This window comes from Telmatherina bonti, assembly GCF_933228915.1.
Source record: "Telmatherina bonti genome assembly, chromosome: 23".
Classification (NCBI taxonomy): domain Eukaryota; kingdom Metazoa; phylum Chordata; class Actinopteri; order Atheriniformes; family Telmatherinidae; genus Telmatherina; species Telmatherina bonti.
The window spans coordinates 21,472,469-21,491,202 of NC_136632.1; the positions used below are offsets into that span (position 1 = coordinate 21,472,469).

The following is an 18,734-nucleotide window of genomic DNA, read 5'->3' on the forward strand; positions in this document are numbered from 1 at the left end:
TGGAGATGGTGGACTTCAGAGTGACAGATGGGCTCGTGGACCTGAGGCTGTTTGCTGTTATTGCAAGTCTGGCGCAGAAAATAGCTTCTATGGAGTAAGTGACCAATAGCAGACACAACCCCCAGTGAAGCCAGAGGAGGAGTCAGTGACCTGCCATAAATTATAAGTGTGTGTACCCAACCGCGTTCCACTGATTTTAGCCACCATGTGTGGGACTGTCATTGATCATCAGCCACTTGTTTCTTTTCTGAAACATATTTTCAGCTCTAGTATGAATGTAGTTGTGATGACGACATATTCAGCCCCACAGCTCTGGTAAACATATCTGGTAAACACTAAAATATAGCCAGAGTTACTCATGTCTTAATTCAGACATAAACCAAGTACAAATCTGCATAACATATTACACCAACTAGGAACCAAACACTTCCTGAGCAATTTATTATCAGGGAGTATCAGGGTGGAGCACATTCAGAACTGGCTTTTTTTCCATTTTAACATCTTTCTTCATGAGAATACAAATTACAATGAACAAAAACAGAGAAAGACTCACATTCACATTTAAGTTCACAGATATGTAACCAGTAAATTAAAGTTGTCTCATACCAAGGCGACAAATAAAACAATCCTTGCGTACCCTTTTAAGCCTGACATAGCAGACGAGAACATCATAATACGCTTCACCAGGCAATCATAGCTACAACATTAACCCTCTGGTAAGAGTTGTAGAAATGTCCAAGCCCATATATTGGGAAGGGTTCCCATGTTTTATGAAAAATATGATCTTTGCTATGTAATTTATGTGTTAAATGATCCATTTCAATACACTGTATTAAGTAAAGTATTACTTAAAGCAGGGGTGCCCAAACTTTTTGCCTCCAAGGGCCAAACTGAAAATGATCCAAACACTGCAGCTTTAAGGATGAAACACAAGTAAATGTATAAACTTATTGTAATTATTGTTCAATGGATAATACAGTGTATTTTTTTCTTATCAGTGCAAATTAAATGTTATGTAAAAAGTCAATATGGCAATAGAACAAAAAAGTCATTAGAGGGGCAAGAAACAATAATTACAGCCACTAATCTGCTACCAAGTGCAACATGTCAACAACAAATACCAGTGCATGTTGAACAAGGCAAGTTGCTGATACTTAGTGGGACACATGAAGCTGATCTTTGGACATCACCAGTCTCTCCATGTTGGGTTGCACCTGGCTCCCTGACAAGGTGAGGATGTCATGGGTCCCTCTGAGCCGGGACTCATTGAGGTTCTTGACACAGAGCTTGATGAGTCTTTTCATCGAGTTTTACTATGAACAACGACTAGCAAAGTGCTGGTAGGCCGATTTTGGCCCGCGGGCCCCACTTTGGGCACCGCTGACTTAAAGTATTACTCTTTGCCATTGAGCCTTTGAGGGAACTTTATCTGCGATCCAGATCAAAGTAATACATTTCCTTGCACAAAAAGTGAGTTTCTGATGTAGATTTCTCTTCAAGTTGTCAGTAATGCACTGGTCTGAACCATAGACTGGATATAAAGAGATGGACGGAGTCTCCGTGACAGTTGTCATGAAGGTAAACCTGACCTATTAAACTTTAAAAGGATGAATGTACCAGGCTGTAAACATGTTTATTTCTGCTGTGAAGTTGGTCATTTTAACATGGGAGTCTATGGGGATTTACTCTGTTTTGCAGCCCCTAGTGGATGAAGGGGGAACTGCAGTTTTATGCACTTCCGCATAGGCTTCACTTTTAACCACCGGAAGTTGCCGCTTGGTCTGAACTGGCTTAATAGATTGAATGGCATTTATTCAACAAGGTGTTGGAAAGATTTCTCAGAGATTTGGCTCCATATTGACATGAAGCATCACACAGTTCCTGCACATCCTGTTTCACCACATCACATGGCTGCTCTGTTGGACTGAGATCAGGTGACTGTGGAGGTTATTGGAGGACAGGGAACTCATTGTCCTGTTCAGAAAGCAGCTGGAGGTGTTTTGATCTTTGTGACATGGTGCATTTTCCTGCTGGAAGCATCCATCAGAAGATGCTACGCTGTGGAAAGGGATGGTCAGGAATACTCTGGTAGACTGTGGTGTCTAAATTCTGCTAAATTGGTACTAAGGTGCCCACAGTGAACCAGTAAAATATCCCCCACACCATTATACCACCAGCTTAAACTGCTGATACAAGGCAGGATGGATGTTTTCATGTTCCCACCTATTTGCTCCCATCTACCTTCACTCCCTAATCCAGACCTACACTCCCTCTCGAATGCTACGTTCCACCAGTGAAAGACGCCTTGTGTTACCACCAATATGTGTGACTAAATCACTAGCCAGACTCTTTTCCTCTGTTGTGCCACGATGGTGGAATAACCTCCCAAACTCTGTCTGCTCTGCAGAGTCCTTGTCTACTTTTAAGAACAAGCTGAAGACTCAGCTCTTCAAGGAGCACTTCAACACTTAGTTTAGCTGTATTTAGTGGAAAGTTGGAGAACTAGCCCAGTTCTTTGCAACAAACTTTATGGTATTAATTCTTTGTACTGTAACATCGGTGATATTATGGGGTGGGAAGGGAGTAAACAAAAAAAAAAAAAAAAGGGAAATAAAAGGCTGTAGCACTTCATGGAAGGATCTGTGTCCAACTGGACAGTCCACTAGCATCTTCCTACGATGTTCTCGACTGTTTGATTTCGTGCTTGTGTTGTTCTCACTCATATGTAAGTCGCTTTGGATAAAAGTGTAAGCTAAATGACTGTAGAATAGAATAGAATAGAATAATTCTGATTCTACTCTCTGAATGCTGCAGACCAGGCAACATGTAAGACCTTCTTTATTTCTCTTCTCTTATTCTGTGTTTCTGTGTTATTTTCCTTCTATATTAACTCTTGAAGACCTAACCAATGAAAACATGGTAGAAAATACCAACTTTTTCTATGTGAACTCTTTTTGTTCCTTTAACAAAATATAAAATTGTTTCTGCTTCCTGTTATCTGTCAATGGGCAGATTACAATTGTGTTCAACAGGACTTGGGGCAAAGTTTTCACTATTAAGTCATGCAAAATATCACAAAAACTATGTATCAAATATGTCATGTTGGGTTAAGTGCAATATGGACAGCAAAGTTGCATGGCCATGGATGTTTGTTTACTTTAGGGACCAGCTGTCCGCAACACGCCGGTGTTTCCTCATGAGAGGTCTGCTGAGGAAAAGGAGAAAGGGAAACCATGCTGGAGCAGAACGCCAAACCAGGAGAAAGAAATACATACCTGTTCTCCCCTCTATTATCACGTGATCCCTTCCCAGCAACGTGGATGAGCTAACTGATGGAGTGTTGGATGTGTATCATCGTGATGTTTACAGAGACATGGCTGACTTCTACTACACTGGATGGTGTTAGGGTCAGACAGAAAGTGGGAAAGTGATAAGAGAAGAGGTGGAGGGCTGGCAGTGCATGTTAAATTATGTAACTCTGGGCATATCACTGAGGGCAAGAGCAACTCTGCTGAGTTGACATTAAGATGTTAGCTGTAAGCATGCAGCTTTATTGCTTGACACAGGATGTTATTGCAGCATCCTCCACTCTGTCACAAGCAGCCTGCAGACACATCACCTTCAGGCTCTCTTTTTCATTTCTAGCGACTCCAGTCATGCCCCCTCATCCTCCACTCTCCCCACCTTCACTCTGGATGTTACAAGCTGGAAAAGCAAAAACAGACTAGACTTGTTATTTGCCAGTTCCAACCATAGACTGTATATAAAGAAATGAACGGAGTGGTTAAAAAAATGAATGAATGAATTGGTTTTTAATTCATTTATTTGATGCCATTTCTACATGTTGCACATCTGCACCTTTGATTGTGACAGTAAATGTAGGATTTGTACTTTCTTTTAAAATTTTACTAAATGAGTCTATTAACTTATTAACTTTTAATTACATCTTATTTGATTATTGTACATTTTTGTTGTATTTTCTACTCTTATTTTAATATTTTACTACCAAACTAACTCTGCATGCTACTTGCTACTGTAACACCTGAACTTCTCAGTATAAAGGAAAAATTCTGTCTCATCATATCATAAATTTAATTTGTTCTGCTGCCAGACTGTTGGTGAGACAGAATGAATCTTTTGGGAAAATGTTTTTATTGTTTTCTCTCATCCAATAATTGAAATGAACCTTCTATACAAGTGCTCAGCTAAGAATAATCAACAAGTCATTTCCCCATTTGCACATTACATTTCTCAGAATATTTTCATCTGTTTTCATTAGAAATTAAACTCTTATGTTTTGATATTTTGTATGTAAAGATGTTTCCTCTGCAGTTTGTTCAGCAGTTTTTTTTTACGTTATTGACAGCAGTGAGTGCAGTTATTCATATTTGCAGTCTCTAAAAGCCAGACCCTTTTTTCCCTCTGAGTTTAGAAGTCCATCATACAGCTGCTAATGTATGTAGCGTACAGCAAATGGATGTGATCGTAATAACCTGCCTCAGGGTTTGTTAGATACCAGTGATAACAGCAGGATTGATTTGTCCATCATCTGTTTGACAAAGTCTGTTTTCTGACTTAGAAAGACCGCTTCCCTGATCAGAACAGTTGAAGCTGTTTTGCTGATGAATCGACATTGAAAGTAACCGACGATTGAACCCCCCCTCTGGCAGAGTTTGTCCTCAGCCTTGTTGTGTCTCACCCATATGCTGCAAATTCCCACACACAGCGTTTATTATTATTTTTTTCCCTCCTGCCCTGAGGTCTATCGCTTCCTGCAGACAGAAGTGAGTGGAGTCAAGCCCACTCCGGAGGTCCCCGAGGGTCAAGGCCTGCACCCGAAGCCCTCACCCCGCAGTGAGAGCTCCCTCTCAGTGAGGACAGGGCCAGGGTCATGGGTCCTCTGATTTACGGCCAGTTCTTTGTGTTGTGCATTAGAGGAGGCCTGTAGACTGACTGCTGCGCTGGCCCAGAAAGACCAGGGTGTCTGCTCTGTATAGAGGCAATTATACTAATGATAATGAATGTCCATATTAAACCTCTTTGCACAAAACTCCTGTTTGCAATTTCAATAATAAGAGGAGAGGAGATCAGCATTCATAATGCCACCTCCTAAACAAGGAGAAAACAATGGCATCCCTCTCTCATCTCATCCCTACTGAACTAAACTGATCCTCTTACCTGTTTCAGTTAATCCTGTTGTCTCTAATCCGCAGTTTAGAAATGAGCTGCAACAGTAGTTACACAATCAGCCTTTCTGATCATGGAAGGCTTAGAGATCTGAGGAGGTGCATCCCTCGTTTTTAGATGTTTCTTGCAGTTTCGCCACTTGCTAATTGCGCAACTTTAACTGTCTATCCCTCGTGTTTCTCATCTCTGCAGCTCTCTTGTTGTCTCCCTTTCACCCTCGATGCTGTGCTGATTTGGCCCTTGACACAGCCCATCTGTCCCTGTGCAGCATTGTGCTCCTCACACTGCGCCACATTCCCTCAGGGCACCTCACGTGGCGCATTGTGCTCCTCACACTGCGCCACATTCCCTCAGGGCACCTCACGTGGTCTGCCAGTCAGCATGCAGCCAAACTGGATCTCCAAATAGCATCAGTCTCGTCCCTCATAGCTGGTTCTGGTTACTGTAGATCTGCTGGTGAGTCAGTGAGGGGCTCGTTTGGGAGATGGCATGAGGCTGCAGGACTTGGACTAGCTCCAATCATCCAAACAATCTTTTACAATTCTTCCAACTCCTCTGTGGGGACACTGAGGTGCAATCTCTCCAATAAGTCCTGGGTCTCCACAAAAACCACCAAAGAAACTCTCCCTATATAAAGTGTCCGCTCCAAAAAATCCCATCTCTGAAATCAACTAAAAAAAACTAGGTCAAGGATGTGTTTGCATCCCTTCACCCTGCATCACCAAGACCGCCAAAATCCTGGCCATTGCGTAACCGAGAAGTCTGCTGTTTTTGTCCCAGCGGGGTGCCGATAGAGGGTGGACAAAAGAAAATGGGTTAGGCTGCTATTATCCTCCCTGCAGTCCATCACCGGTCCCCCAGACTCTTGTTGGTAACGCGAGCCATTATCACGCCAGTACACCAGCATTTGGACTCTTTTAATGCAAACCAAGTGCAATTAATGATCATTAGCTGCTCTGTCTCGTCTCATCCCCATCAAGCTCTTGCCTTATGTGGTTGGAGGACAAGAGCCAATCACAGCCTTAGGAGCACTCAGGCGTGCATTGCACTCGATGGCCTAGTGCTTGTTCATTCTTCCCTCTAACAGGCCATTGAGTGCTGAGCGAGGAGGGGCTCATTAACACCGGGCGCTCGTTAGAGAAAGGACGACCGTCGCTGTGCCACACGCTGGACAGGAGTGGTTTGTCCCCACACAATCCGTCCTGTCCACCTCTAATTATCTTAGTGGACCTACATTTCGCTGGTCCGCGAGTGCTCACATTGTACCAGAGTGTGCCCAGACCGCCTATTCCCCTCCCCATGTATCCCGCTCACCCCAGTTTACCCTGCCACAACCCCCCCCCACACACACACACACACCCACCGTCCCCAAAAGCAGAGCAGTTTTATCCGTTACTGTGGCGGGATGTCCCCGTGTGCCCACGCATTGTTTGTCAGCTAGGCCACTGTGAGCAACCACAATGGGCTCAGAACACTTTACCATCACGTCTCTGCAAACACAACCTCGCATGGGACGGACCCGCCAAAAATCCCCCGCCACGCCGCGTGCGACACATCTCAAACAACCTTTTTTTTTTTTTACTTAAAATGTTCTTTACTACTCTACCAGGAGCGTCTCGAAGTTTAAAGAAAACAATTTTACTCTGAATTTGAACTCATTTAATCTCAGTTTGAATCATTGACCAAGAGTCTGAAATCTACGCGCTCACTTTAATGTCTTTTCTGCTTTCTTAACTACATGTTTTCATGTTTAGGCTCATGTTTGTGTTTTTGTCTGTCTCCCAGTGAGTTTATGCGGTCACTAATCAGCGACATGGACTTCCGCTCGCTTGAAGTGAGGCTCTTCAAAGCAAAGGTATAAGACGCCCCACCACATGTTTGTGCTCTTGAACTTGTTTACACAAGGAACACTTGATTACCTCAACACAACATCAGATTAACTCTGGCTTTAGTTGCATTCATGCCACAAATGCCATCTCCGCCTCTCCTTCGACGCTTCCCAGGTATAATTTTGATGAAACAAATACGAGGCAAACTCTTTGAAGTGTGATTCCAAAGCATGCTTTAGACATTAAGCTTTTTTTTTCTTCAAGAGGGGCACTCAGCCCTCGTGCATGGAAATGAGGAAAGCAAGCCGGAGAGAGAAAGAGAGGGGTGCTTTTCCCTTTTCATAGATTAGCACGGCCTTAATCTCATTAAAGTGCCCAGCAGTGAACATGCCGTCCACTCCGCCCAGCCCTGTAATCAGCCCGAGACACACGGCTCATCTCAGATGGACCGGGACTGGCCTACCAGCTGGCCGCTCACAAGCAAGCCCGGCCCTCAATCATGCACTGAAGTGCAGAGCGGCTGAAAGGCAGGAGGAACATGAAAGCCTGTGGGTGTGGAAACTGAGCTCCTGGCCAGGTAGGGGAGGCTTTGTAATTACAGAGCTGTTAGGGATAGGGTTGTTAACTGGAGAGGCTGTTTGGGAGGGAGTGGGCTAATTGTCAGAAGGATTATTCAACGTTCCCCTCCTTCTATCTCCCCTCCCTCCCCCTCAACAATTATTACCTACACTGCATTAACTGTGCAAACAGGTGCATTCAAACAACACTGGTAATCTGAAGCTGAACGGCACAATAATACACAGTCACCAAACATACTCCCACACAGGAGCTCTGAGAGCAAGTCCAGAGCCAGTTTTCCCTGTTTGAAGTTGGTCTGAGTCCAGACCAGCGAACGCTCGGGTCAGGAAGTTGTGATTTCAGAAGTTCTTCCTGATCATATCTGCTCCGGGAGGGAAAACCGTCGCTGCTTTCCACATGAGAAAACCTCAAAAGAAAAGAATATTGTGAGAAAAAAAATGTAAAAATCCTCATTTTGACTCCTTCAGCAACTGTTCCTGTTCCTCCTGGAGGAGCAGCAAGGAGACACAGGAGCTCAGCAGGGCTTCATCAGCAGCGAGCAGCTGCTGCTGGAGCTGAAGGCCGGGGGGATCCATCTGGAGCAGGAGGCCGCCATCAGACTGGAGCTGCAGCACATTCCTCCGCTGGACCTGCTGGACTTCCTGGCCTACCTGCCGCTCTTCATGCTCATTCACAAGTCGGTCATCTCCAACCCGCTTGATGACTCCCACCACCTCTGACCTTCCCAGTTATCACAACCTTCATTTTGTGGAAAGAAAGCAGCAAATATTATAAAGTTAACCCTAACCCACTGTGGTGAGACTTCCTCGTGAATTATAACTTTGGAAAAGATTTTAAATTCCTCCCCCAGCTGATTCACCTCCTGTCTGGTTGCTCATGAGACTTAAGAAGGTCGCACCATCAGAGGTCTTCATCATGAGTTTCAGCTACATTGTTGTGAATGACCAAATCAAACAGCAGAGGAAGGTTTTAGGCTTTCCACCATCCTCTTCTTCATGAGCATTTGTGGTGAAACTAACTTCAGTGATATGTGAAAAGTGGAGGAGGTCGTTTCAGAAGATCCACCGACATGTAGTTTATTGATGTAGAAACTGAACTTAAGCTGCTTCTGTTTTGTCAACCAGGTATAATTTTGCAAATAAAAGCAGTGCAATTCTTTCAGTCTGATTCATTCTGTTTCACTTCCACATAATCCAGTTCAGTGTGACTATTTGTACAATACCATATATAAAAAGTTGACTTACTTTGCAGTAGGACTGGGCGATATGATCAAAATCTCATATCCCGATATAGCTCATTTTATTTCCCCATAACGATATAAAATTCTTTGTGTAATTTTGTTTCAGTCATCTGTTGTGTGTCAGATGTGATTGGCAACAGCAGCAGTGATCTTCCATCTGCAGGAACTATGGCTGTATGACGTTTCACTGGTAAATACCTGTTGGAGCGTTTGGGTCTGGAGTTTTTTATGAGCGCTTTTGCCACTTGACGCTGCTTTTGTAGCTTTTGCTCATTGACTATTCTTTCATCTGTCATGTTTATCCTAATTCTTGTGCAGGTGATAAAATGAGTTAGTTGTGTCAGAGTCTGTTGTTGGGACTGTGTCTGTTGTCAGTTCCACGTCGGTCTTTTTATATCCAAACCTCTTTTATGAACAAGCTCATTGGTTTTGGTTGGCTAGTCATCTTTTAGTAAATTATACTGCTCTGAAACGCGTCTGCTACCGATTTTCTCCATGTTTGTTTATATATTGCGGCGTGGATGTCGTAAAGCACATCTTGATGTAAAATACTGCAGTAAAGCACCTTATCATAGCGTAAACTACGGAGCCTTTTATGAAATGATTGACATTTTCTATCGTCCAAATGATATATATTGTCATATCGCCAAGCCCTACCTTGCAACAAACTACTGTAGCAGCAGGTAACAGTTGAGGGAAAAACTCCTTTTAACAGGAAGAAACCTCATAGAAAAGCAGATTAAATAGGTCAACAAAAGCACATCATGCTTGGGATGCCACACTCCTTCACGTATAAGAATATTTAACAGGTAAAAAAGATTTTCACTGAGAAAATCATTTGCAGTAATAAACATGAAGCATAAACGAAAGCGAACAATGGAGAAGAAATAAACAGAAGCTTCTGGAGTTGTCACACCAAAGGTTAGCATGTTAGCCAGAGCGGCAAGACTCGCTTCATTTCCAGATAAAAGTATTAAACAAAGAATGAAGCAGCTATTCCCTCACTCATTGATGAGTGTTTTAATCTGTCTTATATTATTATATTATTTTTATTCTGTGTTTTAAACTTAGAAGATAATAAAACCTAAAATCTTCATTGAAAAAATTACAAATGATTTAAAGAATCTCTAAAATCTGTTTTAAACAATGACAGTAAAAGACAATACAAAGTAGTGAGACAAATATCTGACTATTTACAATCACAAATGAGTTAGAAAGAAAACCAGCCTGCACTGGTGGAACAACAGATTTATACTTTCACCAATGAGACAAGATGATTGGTAATGTATGACTTCGAGAAACCCTGTTAATAGGTAAAGGCCTTGAGTAAATCATCACCAGCTTGCCTAAATAAAGATTATATCCATGTTGCCTCTTGATGTTGTTAAAGTGAAATAAGTTGCAGACACAGTAAAGCAGTGCTACCAAAATCCCTTGAGTTGCAGAGTGCAATGGTTCGCTTTGAACCCTTCAGTTAACAGAAAATAATATTAAAACAACGAATCGACTGGTGGAAACGGTTTTGTAGTTGATGTCAGATCACACATAAGAAACACCTTCAACAAAAGCTGCCAAGAATGTTGGACTTTCAGTCCGGTTCGGGCTACAGATGTCAGATATTATCAACATACCAATATTATTTGTTGATATCAAACTTATAATACTGTATCGGAAGTTATTGGTATTGGTTTTTTTTACTTTTTTAACGACACATTTATACAACATGGATACATTATGAATGAACTCTTCAGCTACGTCTCCTCTAACTCGAAGCGACAAAATATGAGAGATGTCAGGTTTCACACAACAACAGCACAACTTGCTCCAAAAATATCAGTATCGGCTGATATCGGTATCAGAAATTACAAGTTGGACAGAATCGGTAAATCAGATATCAGTAAAGCCGATACTGATCATCCCAAGTTAGGGCTGAAAATCAGTATCATATTAAAGCACTGCTGAAGTGAAGTACTTCATGGGCTCTGAAGTATTATTAAAAATCACTTTTAATGAATAAATCTCATTGTTGTACCCATAAACAGCAGTTAAAACGATCCCATCCAGCCACAAAATAAAACACAAGGAATCCCGCTGCAGTCTATAATAAATCATGTAAACGCTCCTCAGAGCTAGTTTGTAGCAGGAAGTTTCAATCTTATTTTGGCATCATGACATAAAATTATGTTCTGTTTTGCTTCATTTCCAGAAAATTGTTTACTTTTTGAGGAGTTTCTTTGGACACAAGCTGGTATATCAGTACAAAACTGTTGTGCTGATTCCAAAGTTGTATTCATGTAAGTTTTCTGATGCAACAAGTACTTCTTGTTCAAAAACATAAATATATAAAGAAGCAGCATCAGTTCCATACAACATAGTCACCACTGATGAATGATATTCAGCCAGAAACTCCGCTAACATGGCTGGAGCCATTGTTTTGCCTCAGCTTTGCCAATTAGACATGGCTGTGCTCTCCTGCTTTTCGTGCATGCTTGACATCCCGCCAAACAGGGAAACATAATGGACTCTGACAGGCAGCAGAGCCACGCTGTTAGATCAGCCACGTCTTGCAAGCAGCACACGTCATCATGTAGTTCACACACATGCAAAAAACTGTCAGAGCGACTCTTTAGATGTTCGACCATATCGCTGATAAAACTTGGACCGATGTCTGTCTTCACTCTTCTTCTGCACTTTGTTTTCCCTCAGTGTCCTTCCTTTTCTCTTTGTGCACCTCAGGAGTCTGAACAGGCATCAGGCAGGTAACGCAACCTGCTTACAGACTGTTTCTCCACCATGTTTCTGCTGGTTCCAATGTAAAGATGGTCTTCCTCGTGGCTTTATTGCCGTCTATAAAGTACTGGATCACAGGAAGTTAAAATCACAAAATGTTTTTACTTTATTCAGTTTTGTTTCAGTGTTTGATAATTTATTTTTAAACAGAAATGTAGTTTTAGTGTCCTGAAACCATGAATTTCTTCCTTTGTTGTCATAAAATCTGCAGCAACTCTTGTTGCAAGTATGTCAACTTATTCAGTAAATCAGCATAAAATATTTTCTGCTCATTCTCCAGAAGAATTTGTCATTTTAATAAATGTGTCATGGCATCTACAAGCTAAACTCTGTAAGGCTGCAGGATGCTCATTATTCTCCTCTCCCTCATCTGTTGCTTTTTATTTGTCTGTTTCAAAGTGTCGTCATTATTGAGCTTTTGTTGTCTTTTGTTTTCATTAACATTGCCTTATTAATAAAGAAATTTGAGAAAATCTGAGCAATATTCATACATGTTGGAATAACTTGGAATTTTCTTTCGGGGGGGGGGGTGTAAAGGAAAAAGTTTTTATGTTCAAACATGGTTTAAATAAACAGGAACTTCATCATTTGTCACATCATAAAATACATATAAAATACATCTTTTTTTTTAATCTGTTTTAAAAGACTGTTTTGAAGAGTTGAAGGTGGAAACTTTTTGTCTAAGTTTCCCTTTCTCTCAAATATTGCTTGGAAAATTGAGATGTGAAAGAAGAGATTTAAAGCATTTTACAATGAGTCCTAAACGCAACTCTTTGTAAATGAACATATGAGAGAATATCTCATTCAGATTGTCTTTAATAATCCTTTAATATGTTTTTTTTTTTTTTTGGACAATGACAGAGGTACATCCATTTCTGAGCCACAGACAGTTAATTCTCTCTCCTTTCCAGGTGGTGGGTGTGTTGTGTGTTCAGCGGCATGCTGCCGTCAGGTGGCACACGCCGTCAGCCCTGTGGCTTGTCTGGACCACCACGCAGACCCCATCCACTCATTAAAGCAGACACGCGTCCTGCCTGCACCCTCCCGCCCTACCTGTTAAAGCGCACATTTACATTTCACCTCCAATCTGCGGCTCATCACAGTCTAGCCCCTCATTTAAACAACACCAGAGGAGGAAAAACGCTTTTTCTGTCTCTCTTTTCACCTAATGACTTTGAATTTGAAGCTAGATCCATTTCAAGACCCCAATTTTCGAGCTCTCTCCTCCTTTTGGTCCCTTTAAGATTGTGCGCATCGCTTAACGCTGCAAATAACCAACAGAAATAAGAAGTTTATAGCATGTTATGTATTGAAAACACAAAAAATTAAGTTCATACCTCTGACGGAAAGTTTTTTTTTTTTTTTTTTAAATCGAGGTAAATCCCGCCTTTTACGCACGTTTTTTTTTTATTTGAGTCTGTCCTGTTGTCACTCATACAAAGGAAAACTATTGGACGATGAAAGTTTCAGTGATAAAAACCTGATATAAATCTTAATGATCTACTTTTCTCAGACTTTTCTTTATCTTTTTTTTTTTTTTTTTTTTTAATGAGAAGGTACATAAAACGTGCGTAACTGCGCGTAAAAGTTACTTTTTTCTCATAACAAAGCCCGCAGTCCTGATTCTGGAACGTTCTTCTCCCTTCATAATCCTCTCCTTTACTTGCTCTTGTAGTCATCACCCCCCTCCCCAACACACACACACATACACACAGAGAAATAAGCCAGGATTCAGCAGTAGTAGTAATTCTCATTTTATTCTTGGACTAGAGTGTAGAAAATATGGTTAAGTCTTCTTTTCAACATCTCATGTGGAGGGCTGGCAGTATAAGGCTGCAATGCGTGGCTATTGCACTCTGTTTGGACAATAGCTGCATAACGTTTTGATCATTGTGACATGAAAAAAATGCAATAACACGCTTCTGCTATTAAATAAGACACGTTGGTGCTATATAGAATAAAACATCGGGAGTGTCAAACTCCTCCAAACCTCATGAACACAAAGAGCCAGAGAATAATAGACTACACGTCTACACAGGCAAGAGGTAATAGAAGCAAATTCGCAATATATAGACAAAAATATATACAAAAAGGCTGTGTACAAAACATCTATAAATCTCTTACATACAAAAATATCTTAATATATTTTTTAAAAAAGCGTTTGATATAGAATTTTATAGAATAATCCGTGACTTGGAAGCATTTTCTGAACTGGACGTCTGAGAGGTTTTATTTTAACCAAAGAGTTGGTGTTGTGTGACTGGGTTAGCATAGGTAAAGAGCGACGTGTTAAATAATGTTTTCAGTGTGCCACCAAAGAGCCTGAATTCACTTTAGGGTGTTTGTTTATCTTGGACAAAATGCAGAGGAGAGGGATTCCCACGCTGTCAGGAGATCCGTCTTCCTTTAATCCTTTGGTGCTGATCTTGGGCCTGATTTCCCTCCTAAGTGTTCGGGACTTTAAGGCCTTGTCAGCCAGTCAGGGTGGACTGGGTGTTGAGGACGCATCTTGGTCCAGGACTTCCAGCCACCTCTGGACCATCCCAAGCGCAGGACAACAGTTTGAGGTGTTTATTCTTTTTTTTTTCCTGTGATGAGATTTAAAAATGTTAAATCACAAGTTCTGGATGAATGATGATTAATCTGGATGAACTGGGTTTTACCTCAGAGATGCTCAGAACCAGTTGGTAAAGTCCAGCAGTTCCTGTTCCTCTGGACTGAGCGGGTCGTAGGAGCCCTCATCCGATGAGTATGAGGACACCGGAGAACCTGCCATGGAGTTCATGTCCGCGGAGTATCCCTGCGACATGGTGGGCGACAGGACGCCGGACTGAAACGCCGCGCTCACCGCGTCGTGCTCGTCCAGCAGCTGCTGCAGGGCGCGGATGTACTCCACAGCGGAGCGCAGCGTTTCCACTTTGCTCATCTTCTTGTTGGCGGCGCCATTGGGAACGTGCTCCCGCAGGGTGGCGAAGCCGTTGTTGACCAGCTTCACCCGGTTGCGCTCCCTTTCGTTCCTCCTGGCGACCGCGTGCGGCTGCTGCTGCGGCAACGTGTAGCCGAAGCCGGCGAAGTTCAGCCTCCGCTTGCAGCGGAGCAGCTCCGGGGAGGAGGAGCGCTGTCTCTTGGCTTGTTTGGACGGTGACCTCCCGCTGGACTGGCTGCTGCCGCTGGGGCTCAGCTGGACGCTCTGCGCCGCCGCGGAGAAGAAGCAGGCGGGTGGAATCAGCTGCTGCTGGCTGATGTTAATGTCCATTTTGGCTGTAAAGGTCCTTTCCCAATGGAAAAATTTAAAAAAAAACCAAAAAAAAAAAAAAACCGCACAAACTTATGAAGAATCACCAAGTCTCCAGGCGGTGCGTCCCGCTCGTGCCGTTCACGTGGAGTGGCCGCTTGTTACGCACTTGTTTTCGTGTAGGTGGGTGTGTGGGGGGGGGCAGTCCTCTTGGCTGCTGCCTCGCGCGTTTCTCAAAGCTCGAATGAGTCCTCGAAGAAAGACGCCACTGCTTTTCAATCCATTTGGACGCGGGGCTGGCCACGCCCACTGGTCGCGTGGATACACCTTGGGCTGCTGCGCCGGTACCGGTGCGATGCGCGCGCCGGACGCGTGCCACTTGAAGCACTAAACAAATAGTGATGAGTTGTTGTTTTTTTCTGCCTGCGTGCTGGTGTGTGACGCAGAAACTTTGCGCTGATTTAATCCCAACAAACAAGAGACACTTCGTTTCCACGCGAGTTGCTTGTAAAACTTTTTAACATTTTTTTGTAACATTTCTCATAGAATGAATTAACTATCTAGGTAACAGGAGATTTTACAGCTAAATCTAAAAAGTTAAGCTCAGTAGCAACAAATATTTGCACATCTGTTTGTTTTTTCATGACAGAAAACTCCGAAATAAATCTCTTAGTTTATTCATTGAACAACAACTCTTGTGAGTGTGGAAACCCTCCACACATCCACTCCTGTGTGGTGCTGAAAGACAGCGACACCCTTCATGTTTTAGTCCTCAGAGCTGCGCGTTAAATCAGCTGCTTGCTGTCATTTCAGCTCCAACAGTTTTTATTGTCAGCAGTACAGACGCGCCGGAGTGCCGCTCGTTTCAAGGAACTATTGTCCATCACAAGCCGAATTTTCCACTTGGAAAACCGAGCACATCATCAGCCGCACAGGCGCAAAATGTGCATGAGGGCCCCTCAGACTGCGCGCCGGAGAGGCTTTTGTGAATGATTGGACACACCCGGTGTGGTTACAGTAGCGCGGATGCGGTGTGTTCTGTCGATTACTGTCGCTTTCAGAGACAGTGAAAGTCTTTCAGCAAAGAACAAAACCCCCAAAAAAGAAAGAAAAAGAGAGGACCAAACTGTTTTAGATGCGCTTCGGTGTTTTCTTAACCCGTTTGTTTGCGGGGAAATTGTTTTGTGTGCATGTCCCCTCGCCCTCGTTTGTTTCTGAGCGCGTGCGTATACGTGCCTGGTGGACGGGGTTGTAATAAATAGTGCCATTTTTTTTTCTTCTGTGTTAGCAAAGGCATTCAAAATCAAGCTTTCATTGAAGACTCTTCTCGTTCCCCACCCCCGCACACACACACACACACACACACACCACCTATACTTTCTTTTCTTTTCTCCCTCCTTTTTTGGCCCCATGCAAGAGAGTTAGTTTTTTTTTGTTTTTTTTTAAGAGGCGTGGGTCCTATTCAGCGTCCTCCCCTCCCTCCGCGCACCTCCCAGTTATCGGCAGGCTTACTGAAACCTATCCATGCCCTGTCACTGCGCTTCCAGGGTCCAATTAGCGCTTTGTGAGGACTCTCTCTCCGGCCTCTGCATCTCTTCCAGAGGCTGGAGGCGCGGGGGGGGGGTGTTGCTTTACTCGAGGGGGCTTTCCAGTCAAAGCTGGGTGTAATAATTAATATGACATCTGGGCGCTCTAGTTCCCATTTTACAACTTTTTGATGTTTTTCTCCTTTCTTTGGTTGAACTCGCAGTGGGAGAGATAATAAAACAAAAAAACTTATAAGCTCGTATAACTATTGTGAGAGTTGGAGGGATTATCTTCTCATTTGTTTCTCCTTTAAAACAGTTTGCTTGTGCTGTTTTTACTGAACACATGAGCACAGAAGTTCTGCCAAAGTTAAAATATCTCAGACTGTAAACTCCACCAGATTAAACTTAAAGTTTCAGAGGAACAGGAATATAAACAGAAATGAGTTTGATTGAAGTTTTAATGTCTAAGAGAAAAATAGTGATAGAGGAATTATGTGCCTTTTGTGTTTTTCTTCAGGACAAGCTGTAATAGAATATCGCCCTCTAGAGGACACTCGTGGTATTTACAGTTTGAGGTGAAATGATTGTCAGTTAAAGAAAAGAAAATCTAATTTAGTCATAAAAATAAAGGCCAGATCTGAGGAAAAAAAGTCTGAGACTTAGTGGGAAAAACGCTTCTGTGGTCAAATTTATCAAGTCTGAATTATTTTTTAGAAACCACAGACGCCATCTCCTGCAGACTAAACAGTAGAGGGACCGTTCGCCCTATAACTGGAGATTTAATAACCCTGCATCTCTGATGGCATGGGGTTGCGTTGGTGACTGTGATTTTTAATATATATATTTTTTAAAGTACTATCAATGCTTAAAAAAATGCATTGAAATTTTAGTGCAGTGGTGTCCAAAGTTGGTCTTCGAGGGCCGCTGTCCTGCAAGTTTTCTATGTATCCCTGTTCCAACACACCTGGCTTCCATTAAAAGGATCCAACACAAATAAAGTCCTGCAGTGATTGATTAGTTTGAGTCAGGTGTGTTGGAGCAGGGATACATGGAAAACCTGCAGGATTGTGGCTCTCGAGGACTGGAGCTGGGCCCCGCTGTTGTGGTGCAACATCTGGTCCCATGCAGATGTGTCTTTCAGAGAAGGCCTTCCATATTTCAGTAAGACAGTGATAATCCACATTCTGCATCAATTGCAACAGCATGACTTTGCAAGTGAAGAGTCCTTTCTCCACGAGAAATGGAAAGCCTGGTAATAAAAGCTTGGGATTTATCAGAATTCAGAATTCTGCATCGGACAAGAATGGGACAACATTGTACTCCAGCAAGTCTCCTCACTTCCCAGACAGCTGTTGAAAGTAGAGACGATGCAACACAGTGGTAAATGCCACCCTGTTTTAGACTTGTTGCTGCCATCAAATTCAACATAAGCCAATATTTTTCATGAAATGTTAACATGTTTCACCTTCAACATCTGACATGTTGTTTGGATTCATGAGGTCTAGAATATTGCATTCATACCTTCTAGTATATACCAACTTTCTTGGAATTGGATTGAAAGACTTGAAGTTGTTTATTTTTATTTCCTTCAGTCAAGTTTGTTCAGTAACCTTAGTGGATTAGTTTTATGATCAATGGCTTTGTAGTTCAGCAACTTTTTCTCTTTTTCTCTGTTTATCACACACGCACACACACACACACACACACACACACACACACACACATATATATATATATATATATATACATATATATATATATATATATATATATATATATATATATATATATATATATATATATATATATATATATATATATATATATATATATATATATATATATATATATATATATACATATACATATGTTGCCAATAAAAAAGAGGAACTTGGAGTTATGGTCCGTTATGGTCCATGGTCCTCAGGGCCCACTATCCTTCAAGTATAGATGTTTCACTGCTTCAACACACCTGGAATTACATAAAATGAATCTCTGCAGCAGTATTCTTTTGAACCATGCTGAAGTTAGTAAACTAAGTTTAAACCAGGAAAGAATAAGAACAATGAAAAAATGTAGGTTCGCACAGTAGAAATAGCTCCTGATGTGTTTTATTCACCAAGCAAAGAAGTAGTGACGTTTTGGGCCACAGCCCTTCAACATGAATATTTTGTTATAAATTCTTTTCTTTGACCCTGTCATAGTATTTACTGTGGATATTTTTGTTTTCTTTTTCTTGTTTATCCTTACCTAAACACCAGATCATGTTAACTGTGGTGCATTGTCTCTATCCACACTCCACGTATTGTATCTGTCATTATGACTGTTTATATCTGATGTTTTTG

General features: G+C 42.0%; 1 protein-coding gene across 1 annotated transcript; it reads right to left on the minus strand.

Moving 5' to 3' along the window:
• Nucleotides 1-14,299: 14,299 nt before the first annotated feature.
• ascl1a (achaete-scute family bHLH transcription factor 1a) lies at nt 14,300-14,887 on the minus strand (the record flags this gene model as incomplete). Its single annotated transcript, XM_079262883.1, has 1 exon — nt 14,300-14,887. The coding sequence occupies exon 1, from the start codon at nt 14,879-14,881 to the stop codon at nt 14,300-14,302; it is 582 nt and encodes a 193-aa protein (XP_079119009.1). The 5' UTR covers nt 14,882-14,887.
• Nucleotides 14,888-18,734: the final 3,847 nt, after the last annotated feature.